At 39.2% G+C, this 21,656-nt stretch overlaps 1 protein-coding gene across 2 annotated transcripts in view; it reads right to left on the bottom strand.

Moving 5' to 3' along the window:
* Window positions 1–1,687: 1,687 nt before the first annotated feature.
* LOC132024720 (FRAS1-related extracellular matrix protein 1-like) overlaps window positions 1,688–21,656 on the bottom strand; it is a 101,271-nt gene continuing 81,302 nt past the window's right edge. The window contains exons 20-27 of one of the 2 annotated variants that reach the window (XM_059411611.1): window positions 20,053–20,202; window positions 18,325–18,563; window positions 17,443–17,490; window positions 17,007–17,156; window positions 16,695–16,823; window positions 16,142–16,257; window positions 7,457–7,542; window positions 1,688–5,226 (exon numbers count right to left, since the gene is read on the bottom strand). In XM_059411611.1, the coding sequence (XP_059267594.1) occupies window positions 5,027–5,226; window positions 7,457–7,542; window positions 16,142–16,257; window positions 16,695–16,823; window positions 17,007–17,156; window positions 17,443–17,490; window positions 18,325–18,563; window positions 20,053–20,202 (1,118 nt within the window). In that variant the 3' untranslated portion in view covers window positions 1,688–5,026. Of the gene's footprint in view, window positions 5,227–7,456; window positions 7,543–16,141; window positions 16,258–16,694; window positions 16,824–17,006; window positions 17,157–17,442; window positions 17,491–18,324; window positions 18,564–19,339; window positions 19,420–20,052; window positions 20,203–21,656 lie in introns of those variants that run through there. The other variant, XM_059411613.1, reaches the window with a different exon arrangement.

Here is a 21,656-nt window from a genome sequence, read left to right as displayed (position 1 = left end):
AAGTATTGCGGGTTACCATAAGGCCCTTAATGGAAGTGTTGGTTGATTTTTGTTCCTTTCTGTCTTAAGATAAACTAGACTTTATTACCTAGCAGAATATAAGACCTATAAAAACTGTTCAAAATGAACAGTTATATGCGTAAGTTACGAGGAGGGTATATTCATTTCCTGCATGATCCTGTTCTAAAGACTTGTAGAATTAATTTTAGAAAATCATGGCATTCTGGACATTACACATATCCAGACACACTCTGCCACCCGTAACAGCCCTCTCATGATTAATGAGGAGAAGGGAGGAAGATCAATAAAGCCGTCCTGTAAGTTAAATAGTACGTCCAATCAACTTTCTCTTCCTCTTAACCAACTCTATAAATAAACAAACAAAAACCTGGGTGAGACATGAGGCAAAGACTGGAAAAAGTATCTTGGATTAGTCAGACACGCAGCCAATATATCAACCCATTTATAGCTTTCTAAAATAAATTTTTATATGGCGATCTTTAATAGCATTTTTACTGAGATATGCTTCCTATGACCTCATATTCACCATTTAAAAGTCGCACACTTCAGTTCATTTTTAGTGTATTCATTATGTTGTACAACCATCTCCACTATCTAATTCCAGACCATTTCCACACTCCGAGAAGTACCCCCGGTACCCACTGGCAATTAGTTTCCATTTCCCCACCCCCGGGGCAACCATGAATCTACTTTCTGTCTTCATAGATTTGCCTGTTTTGGACATTTCATATGAATGGACCATGCAGTACAGCAGTACAAGGCCTTCCCTGTCTTTTACTTACGATAACGTTGTCAAGCGTCCGTCAGTTTTATCGTACTCTTCAGTCAAAGATATTTTACTGGAATATTAGCAGAGTGGTAAGAGTGCTCAGAGTGGTAAGAATGAGAATACATAGAATAATCTGAAGAGAGTCAGCCTGTGATTTGGAGGTCTCTGGTTCTAGTACTAATCTCTTCCCCCTTTACCTTCTGCAGACTTCAACGTCCTCTTCTTGACAGTAAGGATATCAGGTGACATGAGATCATTGTTCTCTTTTTTTTAATTCCTGATGCTCCAGGGATCTGAGAGATGCAGAGACACCTACTGCTTGTCTTGTTGCAAAATTTAGAAAACTAGACTGGAAAATTTAAGTTCCTCACCTGATCTGGAGACAGGAAATTTGGGATAGATGCTACCCATAACACCTTGACCTGATCGTAAACACAGGAAGTAATGCCAGTTTCCTAATCAGGAGAGAAATATAACAAAAGAAAGCGTGAGCTCTTTGTATTGGAGTGTGCTTCCCTTCCGTTCTGAAAAGGGATAATGTACTTCTCTCTTGTGACTTCCATTGTGACCTCCGCCCTGATAAAAAGTTTGATGCTTAAGAAAAAGACTATTAGAAATTTGCATGTATACACTATGCTTTTCTACTTGTACTTTCCTATCCCGTTCACAGTAATATCTCCAGTATCTAGAATAGGTGAGGGGCTGGCCTTCGACACTCCAGTAATATTCGTGGAGTCGATGGTAGGTAAGTGGGTGGCTGGGTGGCTGGCTGGAAGCCGTGGAACTGAAGGCTGATTTAAACAGCGAGGATAAGAAAGACGGGCTGCATTTCCCTTCCCATCCCCTCTTACATTAGCTAGAATAAGTATAATCTGTGAAAAACTCAAGCAACAGTAGTTCAGAAGTAGAAATAAGTTTATTTTATTAATTTTGATACAATGCTAGAGACAGTACATTTCATAGGCTGCTTTGTTGCAAAAATTAATCAGCACCAGCTCCTGGTTTGAATTATACAAACCATAGTGTTAATGAAAATTATGTGCATGTTCTTTTTGGCTGTAGTAAAAATGAACAAAAACAGAAATGTAAAAAAATGTTACCTGGGGGCGCCTGGGTGGCTCAGTGTGTTAAAGCCTCTGCCTTCGGCTCAGGTCATGATCCTAGGGTCCTGGGATCGAGCACCGCATCAGGCTCTCTGCTCAGCAGAAAGCCTGCCTCTCTTCCTCTCTCTCTCTGCCTTCCTCTCTGCCTACTTGTGATCTCTGTCTGTCAAATAAATAAAATTTTTAAAGAAAAAAATGTCACCTGGTTTGTTTTTACCACTCCTTGGAAAGAGATGAAGTAATTATCATATGTTTTTAAGTTTACATTCAGCAAAATGTATGCTGTATACACACGTATGCTTTAGTTAAAGAACAAAAATCGCAGGATTCTGAAAAGCTACATGCTACTTAGCTGGGTTGATGCTTTTAGATGGAGGCGGCTTTTCCTGAACTGGTATTCAAACCTGGGGAGAAGAGCCAGGTGACATTTAACTCCTTCTTTCTGATGCTCTCCTTCTTAGCTACCATCAGTCCCTTCTCTCCCTGCTCAGCCCTTCTCTCCTCTCTCCCCTCTACTCTCATATAATCATCCATTCCTTATTCTACCATTAATCCATTTCCTTCCTTCCTGCTCCCACCAGAACTTGACAAGTGACAGTGACCAATCTAGGTGGCAAGAACCATGACCATCATTTACTTTTCTTTTAAGATTTTATTTTTAAGTAATCTCAATCCCCACCGTGGTTCTTGAACTCACAACCCTTGAGATCAAGAGTCGCACACTCCACCGACTGAGCTAGCCAGGTGCCCCCGTCTCTCTCTCTTTTTTTTAGATAACAATCATTTGCTTTTTTTATTTTCCCCTGAGTCAAAGCTCAATCATGGGGAAGAAATAAAGGTCATGATAAATATTGCCCAACATCCCAACTTGCCAGAATTTTTGTTTGTATCCTCATTCAATTACTTGCGTTTTATAAATGGATCAATGTTTTCATGATCAGGAACATTCAAAAATATTATCCTAGTATTCCTAGTTGCTACAAAAATCATAAAACATTCTCTCTTTATACTAGCATTTGCAATTACACTTAAACATCATTGTCATTGCAGATAAGTATAATAAAATCTACCATGCTGATCAGTTTCTCCATAACAGCCCTGGTTCTGGATTCCCAGTTTTAAATAGTTACTATAGCTCTGTTGTTCTAGAAGGGAGTGGCCTCTGAACTCTTTATTTCTTGAGCTTTTACTTTCCCTCTTAGGATATCATTCTTCAGGTAAACAACCCTTTGCTACATAATCTGGCATCTCGCCTTTCCAAATGGCAGAGGCCAGAGGGTCAGAGAGGACTGGAGTTGGTATGGAGGGTGGGTTTTGCATCTTTTGGTTAAATACCAGAGAGTGTCGGTGTTGCTTAAGAGACCTGTATGTTGTCATCAGTTCTGAGCCTAGGTGGGATCCCTGAAGCGAGGAGCCTCACGAGGCCACCATGCTTTTAAATTTAAGTGAGAGGTAGAAAATGCCAAAACGTGATCCCCATTTCTCTTTGCAAATATTTCTAATACCAAAAATCTTGATAAATGTGCAGAAATAAAACAAGCTTGTCATGTTTTATATCCAGAAACTGGACTGAATTTCTTCCGTTTATTTTAGTTTTACCAAATGTGTTAGTCTAATAAAACATGCTCCAAAGCTTTAGTCTACTTGGTAACCCCATCTTGACTGAAATTACTCTGAACTACTCATAGAGCAAGTTAGCTACATTTGGTACAACCACATTTTTTGGTGATTAAGAGAAGAGGAAAATTTTGAACACATGCTTCAGAAATAAATTTCTGATTTCCTGTAATTACAACTTGATTTCAGAAGGGAGTTCCTGTAAGACTGCAACACACTTCACTGGTACGAAAAGGTTTCATTCAGCTGATATTATAAATTCATAAGGGACTTTATGTTACCAGATGGGGTTAGCATGCCATTTCTAGAAATAGTAGAGATGTAAGGGCTCAAAGTTATATCAAAATCCATTCTGAGAATATGGGTTTTCAAGGGCTCTGTTTTCAGTACTATCTTTCTTTGTTCATCAGCATTTTTCACTGGGACACTTCCGAGGAAGCAGTGTTTTTCTTCAATGTGTTAAACATCACTCGCATAAACTCTATTCCAAATGTCCTTGAGAAATGTTAGTCCTTACCGTATACCCAAATGAAAAGAGAAGTTCACATTACTTCAAATTTCTCCTGAATCTGTGAGGCCAGGGGAAACCATCATGATGAGCTCTGGGAAGGTACAAGGCCAACATTTTTAATGGAAAAAGAACTCTGTCTCATGAGTAGGGATGGGTAGACCCTGACGTGAATGTAGTCTCTGAATTCTTACCTGAACTAGAGCTTTGCAAATGAGCTTCCATCTGCAAGAGTCTCCCATCTAAAGCCTTCCTTTTCCACCACAGAGAATTCTCTCTCTCTCTCATTTTTTTTTTTTTAAGATTTTATTTATTTGAGAGACAGTGAGAGAGAGCACGAGAGGGGAGAAGGTCAGAGAGAGAAGCAGACTCCCTGCAGAGCTCAGAGCCCGATGAGGGACTCGATTCTGGGACTCTGGGATCATGACCTGTGCCAAAGGCAGCCACCCACCCAACTGAGCCACCCAGGTGCCCAAGAATTCTCCTTTTTTATCCACAAGACTCTCATCTTAGGTCTCACATTCCAAAGGGACAAAGCAACCCTTTGCTCTTCAACTATGATTTAATGAGCTGGTAAAGTTAGCTTTCCTCAGACTGGAGTGGTACAAGCCCCTGCCAGGACAGATTTCAGAACGGGACAAAAAACTGAGGTCTTGGGACAAAAAAAAAATCCAAGGATCGTGAGCTTGGTGAGGACTTAGATATGGAGTGAGGACAGGGTGGGAATATTCTGGAATAAGCAAATCTTATACCATATAATACTTTAGGTATTTATTTTGAAAGGTACTGAGACACAAGGATTGTATCTCTTCCTGAAAGAAATGCTCATTGATCAATCCTCCTGGAACAATTCTTCAATGTTCCTTTTTTTACTAGATCACTCATATACTATGATAAAAAAAAATGTACTAAGTCAGTCATGACTTGTTTTGCATTGAACAATATGCACAAATTCTGTAAATAAATAGGTGAAAAATCCCAAGTGGGCACCTGTAAGGTCAGTTACATTTAGATTTTCCTGGAGCACACGTAATTGTGAGGTTTGCCCTTCCTACAGTCTTGTGTTTGCCATTTCCCTTGTCTTTGCGCCAAAACACAGTTCTTGCCGGGCTTCATACGTTGAGGGGGTCCTTTCCTCCAGTTGGTGAAGGTGACAGCTTCCCCACCAATCCACTCCCAGTGGCCAGCACGCACCTGGTCATTCAAACCTAATGTGAACCAAAAAATGGGCCAATATTACATTTATGCTTGAATATCCTATCAGTCTATGGTTATAAGTTCAGTAATCATATACAAACACAGGCCTACGTTCTAAAACACAGAATAGGGCCTGAGAATCCTAAAATACAGGTAAGAACATACAGCTTTGAGCGGTGCCTGGGTGGCTTAGTCGGTTGGGTGTCTGCCTTCGGCTCAGGTCACGATCCCAGAGTCCTGCTCAGTGGGGAGTTTGCTTCTCCCTCTCCCTCTGCTGTTCCTCCCCACTCGCTCGCTCTCTCTCAAATAAATAAAATCTTTAAAAAAATTAAAACTTAAAAATTAAAAAACAACAACAACAACATATGGCTTTGGAATCAGACAGATCCAAATCCAAATGCTTGATCCCCCACTTACTAGTTGAGCATCTTTGGGCAGGTTACTTAATGACTCTAAATTTTAGTTTCCTCATCTAAGAAATGGCAATAAAAAATAGTATATCAAGGGCTGTTTTAAGTATTAAATAAGATAATGCATGTGAAGTTCCTGACATACATACATGTTTGATAAACAGTAATTATTACTCACATCACTCTACAGACAGGACTCCTATCCCGGGGAAACAAGTATACTCTTGTCTACTGTTGTTCCTTCTCACTGTGTACATGCCTCGGTTTTCATATTTGAAAGTAGCTTAACTAGGTGTTATTTTTAGTCTGGAACGTAGTTTTTTTCGGTCTGCCGTAATTCCAACAAAAAGCAGCTTTTCTCCACCTGCCTCTCTACTCTCACTAGCTACTCTACAAATTGTACTTTAGTGTTGCAAAGCTGTTGTAATTTTTCTTAAAGAAACATTCCTCCTCCTCACCTTCCTTCATTGCAGAAACAAAGAGAATACAATGAGAAAAGAGTCCCCTGTAAGAGCATGATCTGACCCCTCCCAACGAAGTTTAACCATGAAAACAGTGTAGCGAATAACCTTCTCCCATGATTCTCCCTCAGTAATTTTGGCGTAGAATAAAATGAACTACTGTCTCCTTCTGGATTTTTTCCTTGTGTTAGTAATCAGGAGGAGATGTTATGCCTAAGCATCCTGTGGGAATAGAGCTTTGAAATCAGTCATTATGGAAGCAGAGAAAACCACTCCTCTAGCTTTAACTTAATACTCTCAGAAAATTTCAGAATTTAGAGATGTACTAAGTATGACAGAGATTTTGAGAAGCCAAGACTGGGTTTACTATTGTTCCCTGAAATCCAATACCTTCTAGGACAGATGGTGAAAAGTCTGACTTGGATGTGCCCCCAGAATTCTATTCCTAAAAATAGAATCTGAGAGATTTGTATTGTTGTTAAAATTGAAGAAGATACTATAACTTCAGAAAACAAGGGATAAAATTAAGATCCACCAATAATTGTCAATAGGGATAAACATTTCCAGTTCTTTGGCATCCTTTTTTATATATGTATATATCATGGGCATATATGTGTATATATATCATATGCATATATGCATAAAATATCTAAATATATTCTAAATTATTTTATGCTTCATATGGCTCTGGGCTCTGCTTTTTTACTCAGCATCCTGTCACAAATATATCTTTAATATATAACATGCTCCAACATGTATGTCCTGGATGAAACAATAAACATAAAGCACTTTGTCATGTCTTTAATATTCAATGCCTTACAAAACATTAAATATTAAATAGTCCTTCATATGGTTATACCATAATTTATTTAACTATCCCCTATTTATAGCTATTTCTAATTTTTTACTTTACGATATAGCATTTGTTGAGTTCTTTCACCTGTAAATCAAACCACATTGCTTATTTCTTTGAGACAGATGTCTACCAATCACAGTAGTATGCAATTAAGATGAGGTTTTTAAATTTTTTAAAAAGATGTTATTTATTTATTAGAGAGAGAGAACGAGCAAGGGAGGAGCAGAGGGAGAAGCAGACTCCCCACTGAGCAGGGAGCCCGATGTGGGACTCGAACCCAGGACCCTGGGATCATGACCTGAGCCAAAGGCAGACCCCTAACCGACTGAGCCACCCGGGCGCCCAGAGGTGAGTTTTAAAAGACAGATCCTCCACCCCTCCAATAAAGAAAAAAATAGATTGTCCAGCCATCTAACACTTGATTGTTACTATAAGCCACAATTATTTGGCCCATGGGAGGGTGGTGCCCTCTTGAGGTTCTCGCCTCCCTCCTTAGTACAGCACAAACACTTACCTATCCAAAAGGGCTTTCTTCCACTGATGTCCCAGAGCCATCGCATGTGTTGCCTGGAGAGAACAGTTACAAGGCTGCCCAGGTGACTACAAGGAAACAAACAAAAAGGCAGCATCAGTGACAAGTAGCCCAACTTTCCTGTTGAGATGAAATTCATAACAGAAATCAAACTGGTTTAAAATAGAAAAAAAAAAATATATATATATATATATAGAAAGGACTTTCCAGGATTTGAATACTCTATTTTTTTTTTTTTAACTTTAATGACTATCTGTAAGGTGGGATTGGTGACATCAAAGAAAGTGAGATATTTTTTTAAAGACTATCTGAGATTTACTTTTTTATTTTTTATTTTATTACTATCTGAGATTTAAAGCACAAATTCAATAGGTTATAAATATCTGTTTTAAAAAATCAGCAACTACCCACTTATAAAAATTAATGCCAAAATATTACCCCTTTCATGGGGAGTCTATCTCTAAATGGGCATAATTTTGACAAATATCCAGTTAACTTGATCAGTAAGGTAACCCAAACTATTCAAATAAAGTTACTTGGGGTCTACATTTTGTGTTTGGTGTATTTACTCAAATACCCCCGTAGTTGTGACCCTTTGCTCATACTCAATGAAATGAGCATGGTCTGTCAAAACTTCATAAGTGGTGTAGAAGTTAAGCACGTGTTCCTGTAAACATCTATAAACACTCCCCCACCCAAAAATGAATTGCTTTTATATTTAAGGGATATAGCATATTGACATGACTTACCTATATTGTGAAATGATTACCACAGTATTTTTAGTTAGCATCCATCAATTCATTTAAATATATATATGTATATATACACATATATATATTCATATATATATTTATATATCTTATAAATATATATATATATATATTTTTTTTTTTTTAAAGAAAAACAGTTGTTCTCCGTGTGATGACAACTCTTAGGATTTACTCTCTCAAGACCCTCCAAGCATTCCTTAGAGCAGTGTTAACTGTATTCATCATGTTGGACGTTACTTCCCAGGACTTAATTATCTCATAACCAAAAGTTTGTACCTTTGACCACTTTCATCCAATTACCCCACCCCATATCCCATATCTTCTTTTTTTTTTTTTTCTACTATAGAAAGTTTCAAACAAGAGACAAAGTCACCATGATTTTGCCTGGTTAATATCCATTGATATTTTATTCATTTTGCCAATGTCTTTCCAAACTTCCGGTTCATTTCTCTGTTTTTCCAGATCACATATGGTGAGCATAATTTATTCATTTCTTAATGATTTTTTTCCCACTCAAACCAGTACTTTATTGTTCTGTCCTACAGTGGTGACTTGTAGGACTTCTGAGACACGTTAAGTCTCTTCACCCTTTCTCTGAATGTCCTCAGTCTGCTGGATTTGGGTTTTGTGACTGGCTCTTACCTCATTGTTTACTGTCATCTCCTGTCTGACAGTGACAGCAGATCCTAGAGCACGACTTCTTCCCTTCCTCTCACATCCAATATGGTAATTCTAATGGGCTGAGGGTTTAGATCTCAAAATGCCGAAGGTGTGTAATATGCAGATCAAGGGAAGGTTTGAGGGGCTGCCCCAGTCAATATCGAGCGCAAACAGAGCATGGGAGATCTGAGTTCTCAGCCTGCTCTGCCCCTAATGCCTTTACTGCTGTAACTGCAACCTTCATCGTTAGGAGGTATCAGAGCTCATTCGTGGATATCTAACATCTCCTGCTTTACGATTCTTGAAACTACTGCGCAAACAGACTTTGTAAAATCCATTTGTGCTGGACAAGCACAAGTTCGAGTTCTTTTTTGTCTCTGCAAGGAGCAAAAATCCCCAAAGAGCAAGATGGGAAGGTAGCTGTGTTTAGGACAGCTTTCTTTATAAAAGAAACATTTAGGTACTGGTATGTTGATTACTTTACAAAAATGTTCCTTTTCCTTCATGCCCACATACATACAAAATAGTGTAAACATTTTCTATATGCATGTGTCTAGAGAGAGATATAAAAATAAAATAAAGAAACACGTAAATAAAAATCTTTGGACAGCTCTGAAATTTGAAGGCATTCAAAGTGTAGTAATAAAAACAGAAACTTTCATTTTTCTAGTTAAAGAAATAAACATCTACTTCTTTGAAATGTTCTGATTAAGTATAGATGTATTTCAGGGTAACTCTTTAAGGCCAGGCCAGCAGGGGTTCCAGACACTGCTTTGGGAAAACAAAATGGTTTTATAGATAATGATTTATAATAATAGAATTACCAAATGTACAATGACTGCCTAAGGAAATGAGCAGATGAGATTACAATATGTAAATTCAAGAAATACCTAATCTAGGAGTCTAGCTCCTCTGGGTTGGAAAAATAATAAAACACCAGTGGAGAGGAAAGGAGATTGGAGATAAAGATTGAGTTGAGTTAGCTATCTGATTAGGGACAAGGAGGAAAGCAAAATTTGCTGTTCTTGGAACATGGGTGTTGCAAATGACCCTCTGTAAAGGATCGTCAGGGAAGAGAGCTTCAGGAAACACAGCCCAGAATTGAATAATATCCCTGATACCAAATCAAAAACATACTAATATTAATATTAATTCTGATTAGAAAATCTAAAACCATCTCCTAAAATTAATTCATGAGAAAGTAAATACCCAAGTTGTAGAATGTTGAAACTATAAATTTTGTATCATAGAAGGAATGGATAATTTCCAGAATGCCTATTTTTCTTCCTTTGATATATGTCTTTTAATTAAGATTTTTATTTTAATTCCAGTATTGTCAACATACAGGGCTATCATAGATTCAGGTGTCTGATATAGTGAAGAATCTCTGTTTTTAAGACAAAAAGGTGGAGAAGAAAACACAATGAACCTGAGAGGTAATGGGTCCAGGGAGGCAGGGAGGCCCATTGGGTAAATATAAACATTTAATGGTAGAGGAGGTCTTGGGGTTTAGAGAAAAATTATACTGAAGAGGTAACCCTGTATTGTCCAAAAGTATTTCTTTAAGAAAGACCGAACAAAAGGGATACGGAGATCTTTTCTTTTTCCTTTCAGTTTGCTTTTAACTTACTGCTATAACTAGTAATTACTGTTCTTGGGGTAATCATTCTCATCCTTTCAAAATACAATGCATATTCATCTTTACCTCCCTTACACATCCTGGAAATGGTATTTGAGAAATGTTTTAAGTTCTGGACCAATCTGGTAAACAACATAAAGTGTACCTTGAAAGGGTTTTTATTACCGACAGATACACAGTCTCTTTCTAAAATATGATGAAAAAACTCCAATTGTCCCTTAAAACTTTTTTTTGTTCTGAAATTTTTCTTAGTTTTATATCTCAAAAGAAATCACAGTTCTAGAGCTTAAAATAATTCCCTGGGACTAGAGTTTACCAAAATAACTTCAAAGTAATATGAGCAAATTACTTTTGAACCTGCTTATAATGCCATGATCTACTAGATTATGATCTTTAATACCCTTGAATTAATATGACATGGAAATTTTCCATCACTACTGTAATATATTTTATAATAGTTATTCTAACACAAAATATCCTTCTCTTTGTACTATTTCTAAATACCATTTGTGTGTTCACATATGCAATCAACAAACACAGCGTGGAACTCACATTGTTTAGGTTTAGGTCCAGAGACATCAACTCAATAGAGCTAAACGCTGCCATTTAAATTTAGGGACTTTCACATTTTTTAAAAGTTTCATTTTTTATTTACTTTTAGAGAGGGAGAGAGAGAGAGAGAGCAGGGGGAAGGGCAGAGGGAGAAGAAGAATCTCAAGGAGACTCCCCACTAAGCAGGAGCCTGATGCAGGGCCTCATCTCATGACCCTGAGATCATGATCCTGAAATCAGGACTTGAGCTGAAACCAAGAAGTCTAACGCTCAACCCACTGAGCCACCCAGATGCCCCACTGACTTTCACCTATTTTTTTTTTTATGATTTTATTTATTTATTTGACAGAGAGAAACACAGCGAGAGAGGGAACATAGCAGGGGGAATGGGAGAGGGGAAGCAGCCTTCCTGCCAAGCAGGGAGCCTGATGTGGGACTTGATCCCAGGACTCTGAGATCATGACCAGAGCCCAAGGCAGAGGCTTAGGGACTGAGCCATCCAGGCAATTAAAAAGGTGACTTTCACCTTCTTAATAGAGCTTTGTGAGAAAGAGATGTGGGAAGGAATTGTCAGGGTTGTATGACACCTCACTGATATAAAAATGCAGGGCTTAAAGACTTGCTGTATAGGCGCCTGGGTGGCTCAGTAGGTTAAGCGTCTGCCTTCGTTCAGCTCAGGTCATGAACCTGGAGTCCTAGGATCAAGCCCCACATGGGGCTCCCTGCTCAGTGGGGAGCCGGCTTCTCCCTCCCCCCGCTCATGCTCTCTCTCTCGCTTTCACTCTCTCTGTCTCAAATAAATTTTAAAAATCTTTAATAAAGACTTGCCATATGGGACAGTTGTATCTGGACGGAGACAGTGTCAATTTCTCTGAAGTTCTTTGATGAATAAAGAATGATTTAGTTACTGGGCTGTGGGGCCAATGTGGGGGGTAATACTTTGAGATGCAGTCTGGCCTAGACATTTCCAGTACAGTAAGTGCCCAAAAGAATATTTGTTGAATGAATGAATTTATAAACTGAGAATCTGATTGTATCTTAGGTTTGCTCTGAAAGATTACTTTGATTCCAACCCAAAAGAAACTTAGGGTCCATAATTTAATAAAAATTGCACTGTATCTTTGCTATGAAAGATACAAAGTACTCATACAAAAAGTTTTGAAACCTACTTTAGATTAGTTCAACACAAAATTAAGATAGGTGTGCTTCTCGATTCACCTGAGAGGAGATAGCCTCTGTCCTTAAGGAACTATTTTGGGAAGTATAATAGAAATGAAGTCTGCAAGCGAGTGATTTTGCTTCCCCAAATCTCTTGTTTTATCTGTAGAATGTAGATAATTATACATGCTTCCCTCACAGAAATGATGGGAGGGTCAAATAAGCTAGTATAGGTGAAGGAATTCTGTAAACTGTACTGTGTAATATAAAAGGAAGGCATTATTGGCAAGGAGGCACGTAGAACTAGGTCAGGCTACAGTAAAAGAGTCAGGGTGTAAACGTGCTTAAACCCAAGTCACAGATGAGATCTTAGGTCAAATGCAGGAGGAAGTAGCTAGACTTTTAAATTAATTCGAGCCTCAAGTTTATTACTGGGATGAGGGAATTGCATAATATTATTAGATTTATGAGAAAATTAATAGATGCATAACTAGTCTTTGTACTCTTTGTACTCACCATTAAAACCCAGCTGCAATTAGGTGGATCAATAAAATAAAATATATATTGGGGGTTAATGTAGGTTGGTCACCAGGAAGATACCAGTATTATTACAAATTGCCATGATTTCAAAAGAAATGAATTTTGACACCAAAAAGCAAGAGATCATAGTATCAGAGTAAAGACAGTCCTTCTAAGAAAATATACTCAGTGACCTGAGGCCAACAGTGATGAAGGGATGGAAAGATATCGCTCAGTCCACATGGACTTTACTCTTCTCATAACAGGAAGAACCAGTTAGAGCTTCATTATAGGCCAACAGAGTTAGCTGCATTGTCCTCTGAGGACCCCTGGAAGAGGAACAATAAGGCTGCCTTTAAGCTTGAGGTTTGGGGTTCTGTTGCTCTGCTCACCTATATTTCATCAACGAATCCCACAACAATTTGATCGGGGTAACCTTGGATAGAGTGTAACTGCTCTCCTGCACTCCTCCTCATTTTGGTCAGTATACACAACCACACCCTCCTCTTCCTCGGAACATGTTGCGATCTTCTCTGTGCTGAATCAGAGAGCTTTTCATTCCACACAGAGCCCTTTCCTCAAGAAGGAAAAAAGATCTATACCACTCTTCCTACTTGGGCTATCAATGCATTCAGACACAATTTAAATAAAAGTAGGACACCCATTTATTTGGGTGGAAGAATGTCTTCATTGTCTCTAAATATACAGCAATATGGGAAGACATGCATTTAGACAATAATTATTTGTAAAATCAAAAAATAGTTTACCTTACTTTATACTACACCCACTCATCAACAAAAACCTGAAAGTCACTGATTAAACTCTATAGCACTCTTTATTAAGACATGAAATACATCAGTGAAAAAAGGGGGTTGATTTGACCAGTTTTTAAAAAGACTTAAAATATATATATACATATATATATATATATATTTTTTATTTTTATTTATTTGACAGACAGATCACAAGTAGGCAGAGAGGTAGGCAGAGAGAGAGAGAGAGGAGGAGGCAGGCTCCCTGCTGAGCAGAGAGCCCGATGTGAGGCTCGATCCCAGGACCCTGAGACTATGACCTGAGCTGAAGGCAGATGCTTAACTGACTGAGCCACCAAAACAACATAGACTCTTAAAATATTTAATTGGCTCTCTAAAAATCTGGTTATGGGGTGCATGGGTGGCATGGTCGGTTGAGTGTCTGACTTTTGGTTGTGGCTCAGCTGGTGATCTTGGGATTGTGGGATCAAGCCCAGAGTGGGACTCAGCCCAGTGTCTGCTTAAGATTCTTTCTCCCTCTCCTTCTGCTCCTCCCCAGCCCACCTTCTCTCCCTCTAAAATCAATTAATCTTAAAAAGAAATAAAAATCTAGTTATAATTTAGATACAGTAAAATGCATCCATTTTAAATATTCAATTCAATGAATTTTTACAGTTGTATATTTCTATGTAACAACCCACCCAGAGCAAGACATGGAACCTCTCCATCACTCTAGAATCTTACCTCATTCTACTTTTTAATCACCCTACAATCCCTACCAGGGATAACTGTTTTTGTTTTTGTTTTTATTTCTTTCACCAACTAGTAAATTAGTTATTCCTATTCATGTAAACAAAATCATACAATATGCATTTTTTTTATGTTGGGTTGCTTCCTCTACAGGTTTTTGAGATTTATTCACATTGTTGGAGGTTTTAGTAGTTCATTCCATTTTATCATTCATAAAATGATCAGAAGAAGAATATTTGTCTATTTCCTTGTTGATAGAGAAAATATAAAGAACCCTTATAAATCAACAACAAAAAGACAAATGACCCAAACTATTATTATTTTTTTGAGATTTTATTTATTTATGTGACACAGTGAGTGAGAGAGAGAGAGCATGAGATGAGCAGGGGGAGGCAGAGGGAGAAGCAGACCCCTTGCTGAGCAGGGAGCCCGAAGCAGGGTGTCATCCCAGGACCCTGGAATCATGACCTGAGCTGAAGGGAGATGCTTAATCCACTGAACCACTCAGGTACCCCATACCCAAACTATTATTATTCTTTTTTTTTAAGTTGTTATTAAATTCTTGTGAAAGAATTCTTTTTCTAGCATATTTTTTTAACTTTTATTTATTTAAGTAATCTCTACACCCGTTGTGGGGCTTGAACTCATGGCCCCAAGATCGAGAGTCACATGCTCCTCCAACTGAGCTACCCCTTTAGCACAAATATTTATCTCTTTCAGGTAAATACCTAGGAGTAGGGATGTTAAGCCACAGGATAAATGTACGTAACCTTCTTTTAAAAACTCCCAGACAGCTCTACAAAGCGGTTGTACCCTTTTATACTGCCACCAGCATATATGAGAACTCTTTAGGTATTGTCAGTCTTTGTGATTTTATCCTGTGTGGGAAGAGGTATTTCACTGTGGTTTTCATTTGCACTTCCCTGATGTCTAATGCGGATGCATCTTTTCATGCACTTATCAACCAATTATATATCTTTCCTTATGAAGTCTCCAAGTCATTTGCTATTTTTTTCATCAGGTTGTCTTTTTGTTCTGGTTGCTAGGAATTGTTGGTATTTTCTGGGTTTGAGACCGAGATCAGCTGGACGATTGGAGATAAGCTTTGCCAACTGTGGTTCACCCTTTCGATTTCTTAACAGTGTTTTTAGATAAGCAGAACTGCTGGAATTTGATGAAGTGCAAGGTCTGACTGCCCTTCACCAGGGACTTCTCTCTAGTCTCCATTTCCAGCCATGGGGAATATTAGTCTAATTGCACTGTTCTGGATAATATCCAGGTGGGCAAAAGGGGGGGGGGGCACGGATAGGTATGTATGCATTTTTAAAGTCCTTCTGGGCTAGATAAATTTTGTTGTCATGATCTGACCATAACTTAGTGAAGTCATCCTTCACTAAGTGTTCCATGACCCTCCGACACTTTGTCCGACTTGTCTGGTTTCATAATCATCACTGTCTCTGGCATTGTCATAAGTCTGATACTATAAGACCTTTCATTGCTATGTATTTTCCAAATCAGTGGACAGGAATCCGTACTTAGTTTTTTGTTTTTTGTTTTTTTTTAAGATAGAACTTGCAAGGCTGCTGACCCAGAAAAATTCCTCTGACTTTCTCCAAAAGACCAAAAGAGGCTAGAACATAGAATTTCTGCAATCACAGTTTTCACTTAGAGAGATAGGTTACTACACATTATCAAGGTCAATCTCAAATCCATTCTGAACTATAGAGCTCTCCTGGGTTTCCTAAAGCAAAACCAAGTAGTTATTGGACACTCAACGCTCCAAAGAACGCAGCAACCCTGCAATTGCATGAGAAAATAGAAAGAGTATGAAAGAAAACATTACTTAATGTGAAAGAGGGTTTCTTACTGTTCCTTGCAAGCTCGGGCAGCTGAGTTCCAGGTGCCTTTCTGCTCCGTGACCAGGGAGTGGCAGTACCCTGAGTGACGATACCACCCAGCTGGGCAGGATTTACCTTCCACCACCTGAAAAATATTGTCCATGTTCACATCATGGTCTTTACCCTCTAGAGTCTCCTCTGCACAGAGTCCCACAGTCCCTTAACTTGACTAGAGTAGTTCTGTCACCAGAAATGACCTCAGCCCTTATCCCAATTCTCCACCTTGAGGGATGCCATGGCGTTTTACAGAAAACACTACTGAAGTCAGCACTGTTTCGACTTTACACTTTTTGACATTCTGATGATTAAAGAAAAGGAGTAAACACCTGCTTTAATTGTATCAATTAATGAACGTGTTTTGTGATTTGTGAAACATCCCTTGGGCCGTATTTTCCTCTTCACGTTCAAAGCAGAACGAGGGCAGGAGGATGTAGCCTGAGCTCTCAGATCCTTTCCTGTCTACCAGTTTAACACAGAGCATAATGCAAGCAGACTGCCTTCACGGCCCGTCCTGTGTCCCACCTTGGTACGGGGGCTCCAAGCTTTCCAGGCAATTCCATCGCACTCGTACAGCTCTTGGAGGTTTTCTTGAAAGTGCAAAAGTCCCCTTAATTCCAGCGTGCAGTTCTTTGGAAATGAGGGCAGCGGGTCCTATGGGAAGGCAAGGTAATGTAGATGGACTTCACGTGAGCTGATCACACACTCACCCCTTTCAGGTCTTCGTTTGTTAGGTAGCATTTGTGTTCAGTGAGTGATCCCCAAGCCTGAAGCCTGGTTCATGGCCCAGCAAACAGCCTGTTGTAGGATGAATAAGAAGTAAGAAGATTTTCCTACCTGTCTGGGGAAGTGTGAGTCGGTTGTGGATTCCACCTTATCTGCCAATTTGCTTGTCTTTTGTGTCTGGCTCATAATCAAGACTTTGGCCTTGCTTTTGTGGGATGGGGAACCGTCTTCCTCCAGCGGCAGGGAAACCATTCCGTGATACTGGAGGAAACCAGAAAACCATAATAAAGAGAAAGCAAACACCCAGAGAACAAATAAAAATGTCTGTTGGAAAAATAAGCAATTAAAAAATTGCGTTAATGTGGAAAGATAAAAGGTTTTGTTTTGTTTTGTTCTTCCTCACCACCCAAGCCTTGAAAACAAATGTCAAAACAAGCTCTTAAGAGAAACGCATAAATACAGAAGAAATTTTTTAAAAAATAGTTTCACTAAATATTTTGCATTCATAAATACAAGAAATTTAGGAATTTTCTCAGACTATGCTTACATTATAGATGATGTCGGTTCCATTTCTATAAACGGAGGATGGAAGGACCTGAAATCAAGACAGTACAAAACAGGAACAAAATTGGCTGAGATAATAACCAGCATTAGGGTGAAACCCTTTCAGTTAGATCTTATTAGTGTCGAAAAAAATGGTAGAACATGTGTTGCTTAAGACTTTCCATGCCAAAATCATTAGAATTTTTAAAATCATTAGACTTAATCCCAACTTACCAGTGTTGATTCACACACTCATAGTTTGTTATGGAGAAAAGACATCCTTATTTTCCTGGCATATTTATAGTACACAGAGGTCCAAGAAAACTTCACACACACACACACACACACACACACACACACTCTCACACACACATCCACTCATGAGAATGTGCTTAGTTAGAATCCTGTGTCAATAAGGTCAAAGCCATGGTTTCCACACCCAAGTAGATCACTTAATCTCATTCTATTCTAGGGTCACTGGTTATCCACTGTCTGTTTTGACCACAAAGGCACCAAAGCAGATATCAGATGGATAAGTCAATACATTCATCCCTTTAATTAGTATAAGTTAAGGAAGTGGGCAGCGTTATAATATCTGTATCCAAAAGGCACTGCATGGGGGCACCTGGCTGGCTGAGTCGGTGGAGCCTCAGACTCTTGACCTCGGGGTCCTGGGTTCGAGCCCCATGATGGGTGTAGAGATTACTCAAAAATAAAATCTTTAATAAAAGGGGGGGGCGGGTATCGCATGCTTGTGCAAGGAACCGTGGTTCCCATTCACTATGCGAATCAGCTTCATCAGTGTCTTAGAACACTTATTAATATATTTTTTTATTCTTTTACAATGTCCTTCATACCTCCGATCCCAGAAGTTCCCCGTCCTTACCGTTTTGCCATTCCCCCGGGTCCTAAGCTTCATACGAGAAAGATCTGGAGACTGAAAACCCTGTTGAATGTCTCCCCTAGTGACTGCCGGCCGCTTGGAGGTTGGAAGGGGTCGTCTTTCCAGATGAAAGGAACCAGAATTGGTGGGTGAGGAAGACCTGGGGGACAGCGGGTGCCAAATGTTCTTCTCCCGTGCGCTGTGCTTGTTGGGGCTGATGGAATATGAAGGCTGGCACTGTCCTGGGGGCATGAATGATGGCCAGTCAGTTCATTGTACACCAACAGGCAAGTGATCCGCATCAACACAGCCCCTGCAGCAGCTAGGGCCTTAAACTGAGATGGACGGTTTCTCCCCAGATGTTGCCTCTTTGCCATTTGCCAGAAACTTCTTTGCTCTCCTTCGCGGCCATGCAGGAGAGCTGCGCCTTTCTGCACCTCTGCTGGGTGGTTATGAAGTTATGAAATTGATTTCACAAACGCCAAATGGAAACCACTGTCATAATTTTACAATCAGACCCTGTACTGGGGAAACTGCCTCAAGTCCCTTCATATTATAGCATTCCTCAGGCTTCTTCACTGATCAATTGTCAGTTCGTAAACACTGCAAAGGCTCAGCCTTTCCTGGGTCTCCTTCAGGCACTGGGATTGCCTGAAGAAGCAAAATCAAGTCACAGTTACAAAAAATTAGCATTCAACTGTTACTGAACAAAGAGCCAGAAAGTCTTAATGGAACTACTTCTATTGGAAACACTTCCAATTCATAGGACAAAAATCTAAACCCCCAACCCTCACCCTCCCGTGGCTCTTGTGTACTTCATATGTAAAGTAAGTATTTCACATATTTTATGTACTTACTGAGACCAGAAAGTTCTACTGAAAAAGAAATCAATTTGGCCATAAAGGTGATGGGGAAAGATGTTGTGGAAATAGGAGCTTCATGAAGGCAAGGGGATAGCGTTTATTTTCATTATAGGAGAAAGAAGAGGGGAGAGTGGATTTCAGGCAGGGAAACATACCGCGGGGCATGACAGGTGTAAAAGCAGAGGTCTGAGTCCATGCGTGGTAACTGGATGCTTGTCAAATGCTAACCAGACACCTAAGTAGAAAGTATTTAGCAGAGAAAAAAAAAAAAAAAAATCAGAGCACCAAGGCCTGTGCTCGGTTTTTATTTTGTTTAGTTCACAGGTTGTTCTTTTACTTATACTGTCCAGGACCTACTTGGTTCTGCAACCCAAGGTTATTCATTAATATTCCCCAGCTGCTCCTGAAGCCCCCGGCCACATGTATCTTTCACATCAATTTCTCTCCAACTCCTTCCTCTCTTAGAATTTTCCTGGTTACACTACAGTGGGGATTCAGATTTGAGGCATTAAGAGCTCTCTTTAACAGAGGAAGATAATTACAGCCCTACAAATTCTGGGAGAAAATAATTGTCGATAGATTCTCACCAACATTGTCTCCCCCTCGGTGAGAACAACAAACGGGTAGGGGGAAAAAAAAACAACCATGCCACTGACTTGTTGCTTTTCTCAAACGCTAGTTCTTAGCAGGAGGAAAACCACATGAAGCAGAAAGCAGAATAAAGGGCCTACAGCATGACCGAGGTTGCTTTCTTGACAAGAAATTAAGCATTTTGATTTGAAGGCGTTATCAAGCACATTGGCTGTTGAAAGCAAGCAGCTAGAGCGCCAGGACAGTTCCTGATTTCAAGATGAGGATCAAAGAATACCTCCTTTTGAGTCCAAAATTTTCACTGCAGCTTTTGTCTTTGTGCCAAGAACCGCATTCACGGGGGAGTTCAGAATCACTTCAAAGGCCTCATCGTCTTCCTCTAATCCGTCATAGGTAATTGCTATATTCCACATCTTCGTTGACATTCCTACAAGAAGTAAACATTTTAATTACTCTTTAATTGCTATTTCAATCACCTAGGTGTCAGAGAAATATATTAATTAACATGTCTACAGCTAGGCGGCAGGAGCCCGAGCGAGCCATTGTACTGTTAGCAACTCGCTTGAGTCCCGCTGTTCTCCCAAATAATATTAAAAGACCACATTTGTTCCTGGACAATGATGATTCCGTTTCAATGCAAACACTGTAACAAAAAAGTAAGCTGCATTATGCAAGAGATGAACAAAAAAAAAAAAAAAAAAAAAAAAAAAAAGAACGAAAGAAAGAAAGAAAGAGAAAGAAAGAAAAGAAAAAGGTTAGGAGATGAGATCCAAGACTTATGCTGCCCCCCTGCCCTACCGGCCCCCCACAACCGGTCTCCTTCTCTCCTACAAGTACCACAATCTTACAATCTTAATAGTTCCAAAAATCTTAAGAGGTTGGTACTGACAGTGAAAACTGATTATCGGAGGGTACTTCATGCTATTCATGGAACCCTTGAAGTGATTGATTTCCAAAGACAGCTGCCTCCATCGGCGGCTCCACTTCCTGAGATCCTTCTAGCCCACAAATGCTTTTTTCTAATGATGTCATACTCAGTGTTTGATACCTTTCTCAAGAGAATTTATGGGTTGGGGGCTTTTAGAAATATACTGGGCCCATTTCCCTCCCCTCTTTCTGTCTGCCTCTGCTCATGGAGTTATAGTCAAGCTTGGTTTTGATGTTACAAACATAGCCCCAGCCTTTCTGTCACCACAAAGATGGGGCACAAAGCAACCCCAGAAACACAAAATATTAAAACTGGAAGAAACGTGTGAGATTGTCTGATCCTGACCCATTTCTGTGACACAGATTACAGGATATCTCCCTTAGTTTATTTAGAAGGGAACGTGATGGAAGAAAAAAAAAAGTACAGTTTAGTGGAGAAGAAGGTTTAAGTTCAAGGGGGAAAAAAGATAACAAACGTATGGTTTAGCTTTCTAGGACTGTTTTTGGAAAATTTACTCCCTGGCATTTACTCACTGGCTCTTAGAGGGCTTTTATTCCCAGAAGCCCATCTGTAGAAGCGGTTATATATATATATATATATATATATATATATATATATATTTATATTTATATTTATTATTATTATATTATTATTATATTATATATAATATAATATAATATATTATTATATATTTATAAATATATATATATATTTATTATTATTTTTTCCCCCTAGCCTTCCCTTCTGAAAATTTGGATTCCTTTCTTTCTGCACATTGTTTGCTGCCGATTTATGTCTCTCGATCGTGCCGTCTATATGACAGTCTCCTTTTTGAAGATGTGTCACATACAGATTTCATGATCTAATCAACATTTCCTCAATCCCCTGAAGAATCCATTGGAAGGATGAAACTGTTCCCTTATCCTACTCCTGGCTGCACTTAGGGGGGGGGG

The sequence above is a fragment of the Mustela nigripes genome, chromosome 9 (assembly GCF_022355385.1).
Source record: "Mustela nigripes isolate SB6536 chromosome 9, MUSNIG.SB6536, whole genome shotgun sequence".
NCBI classification, from domain to species: domain Eukaryota; kingdom Metazoa; phylum Chordata; class Mammalia; order Carnivora; family Mustelidae; genus Mustela; species Mustela nigripes.
This window is presented reverse-complemented; position numbering and strand designations above follow the sequence as displayed.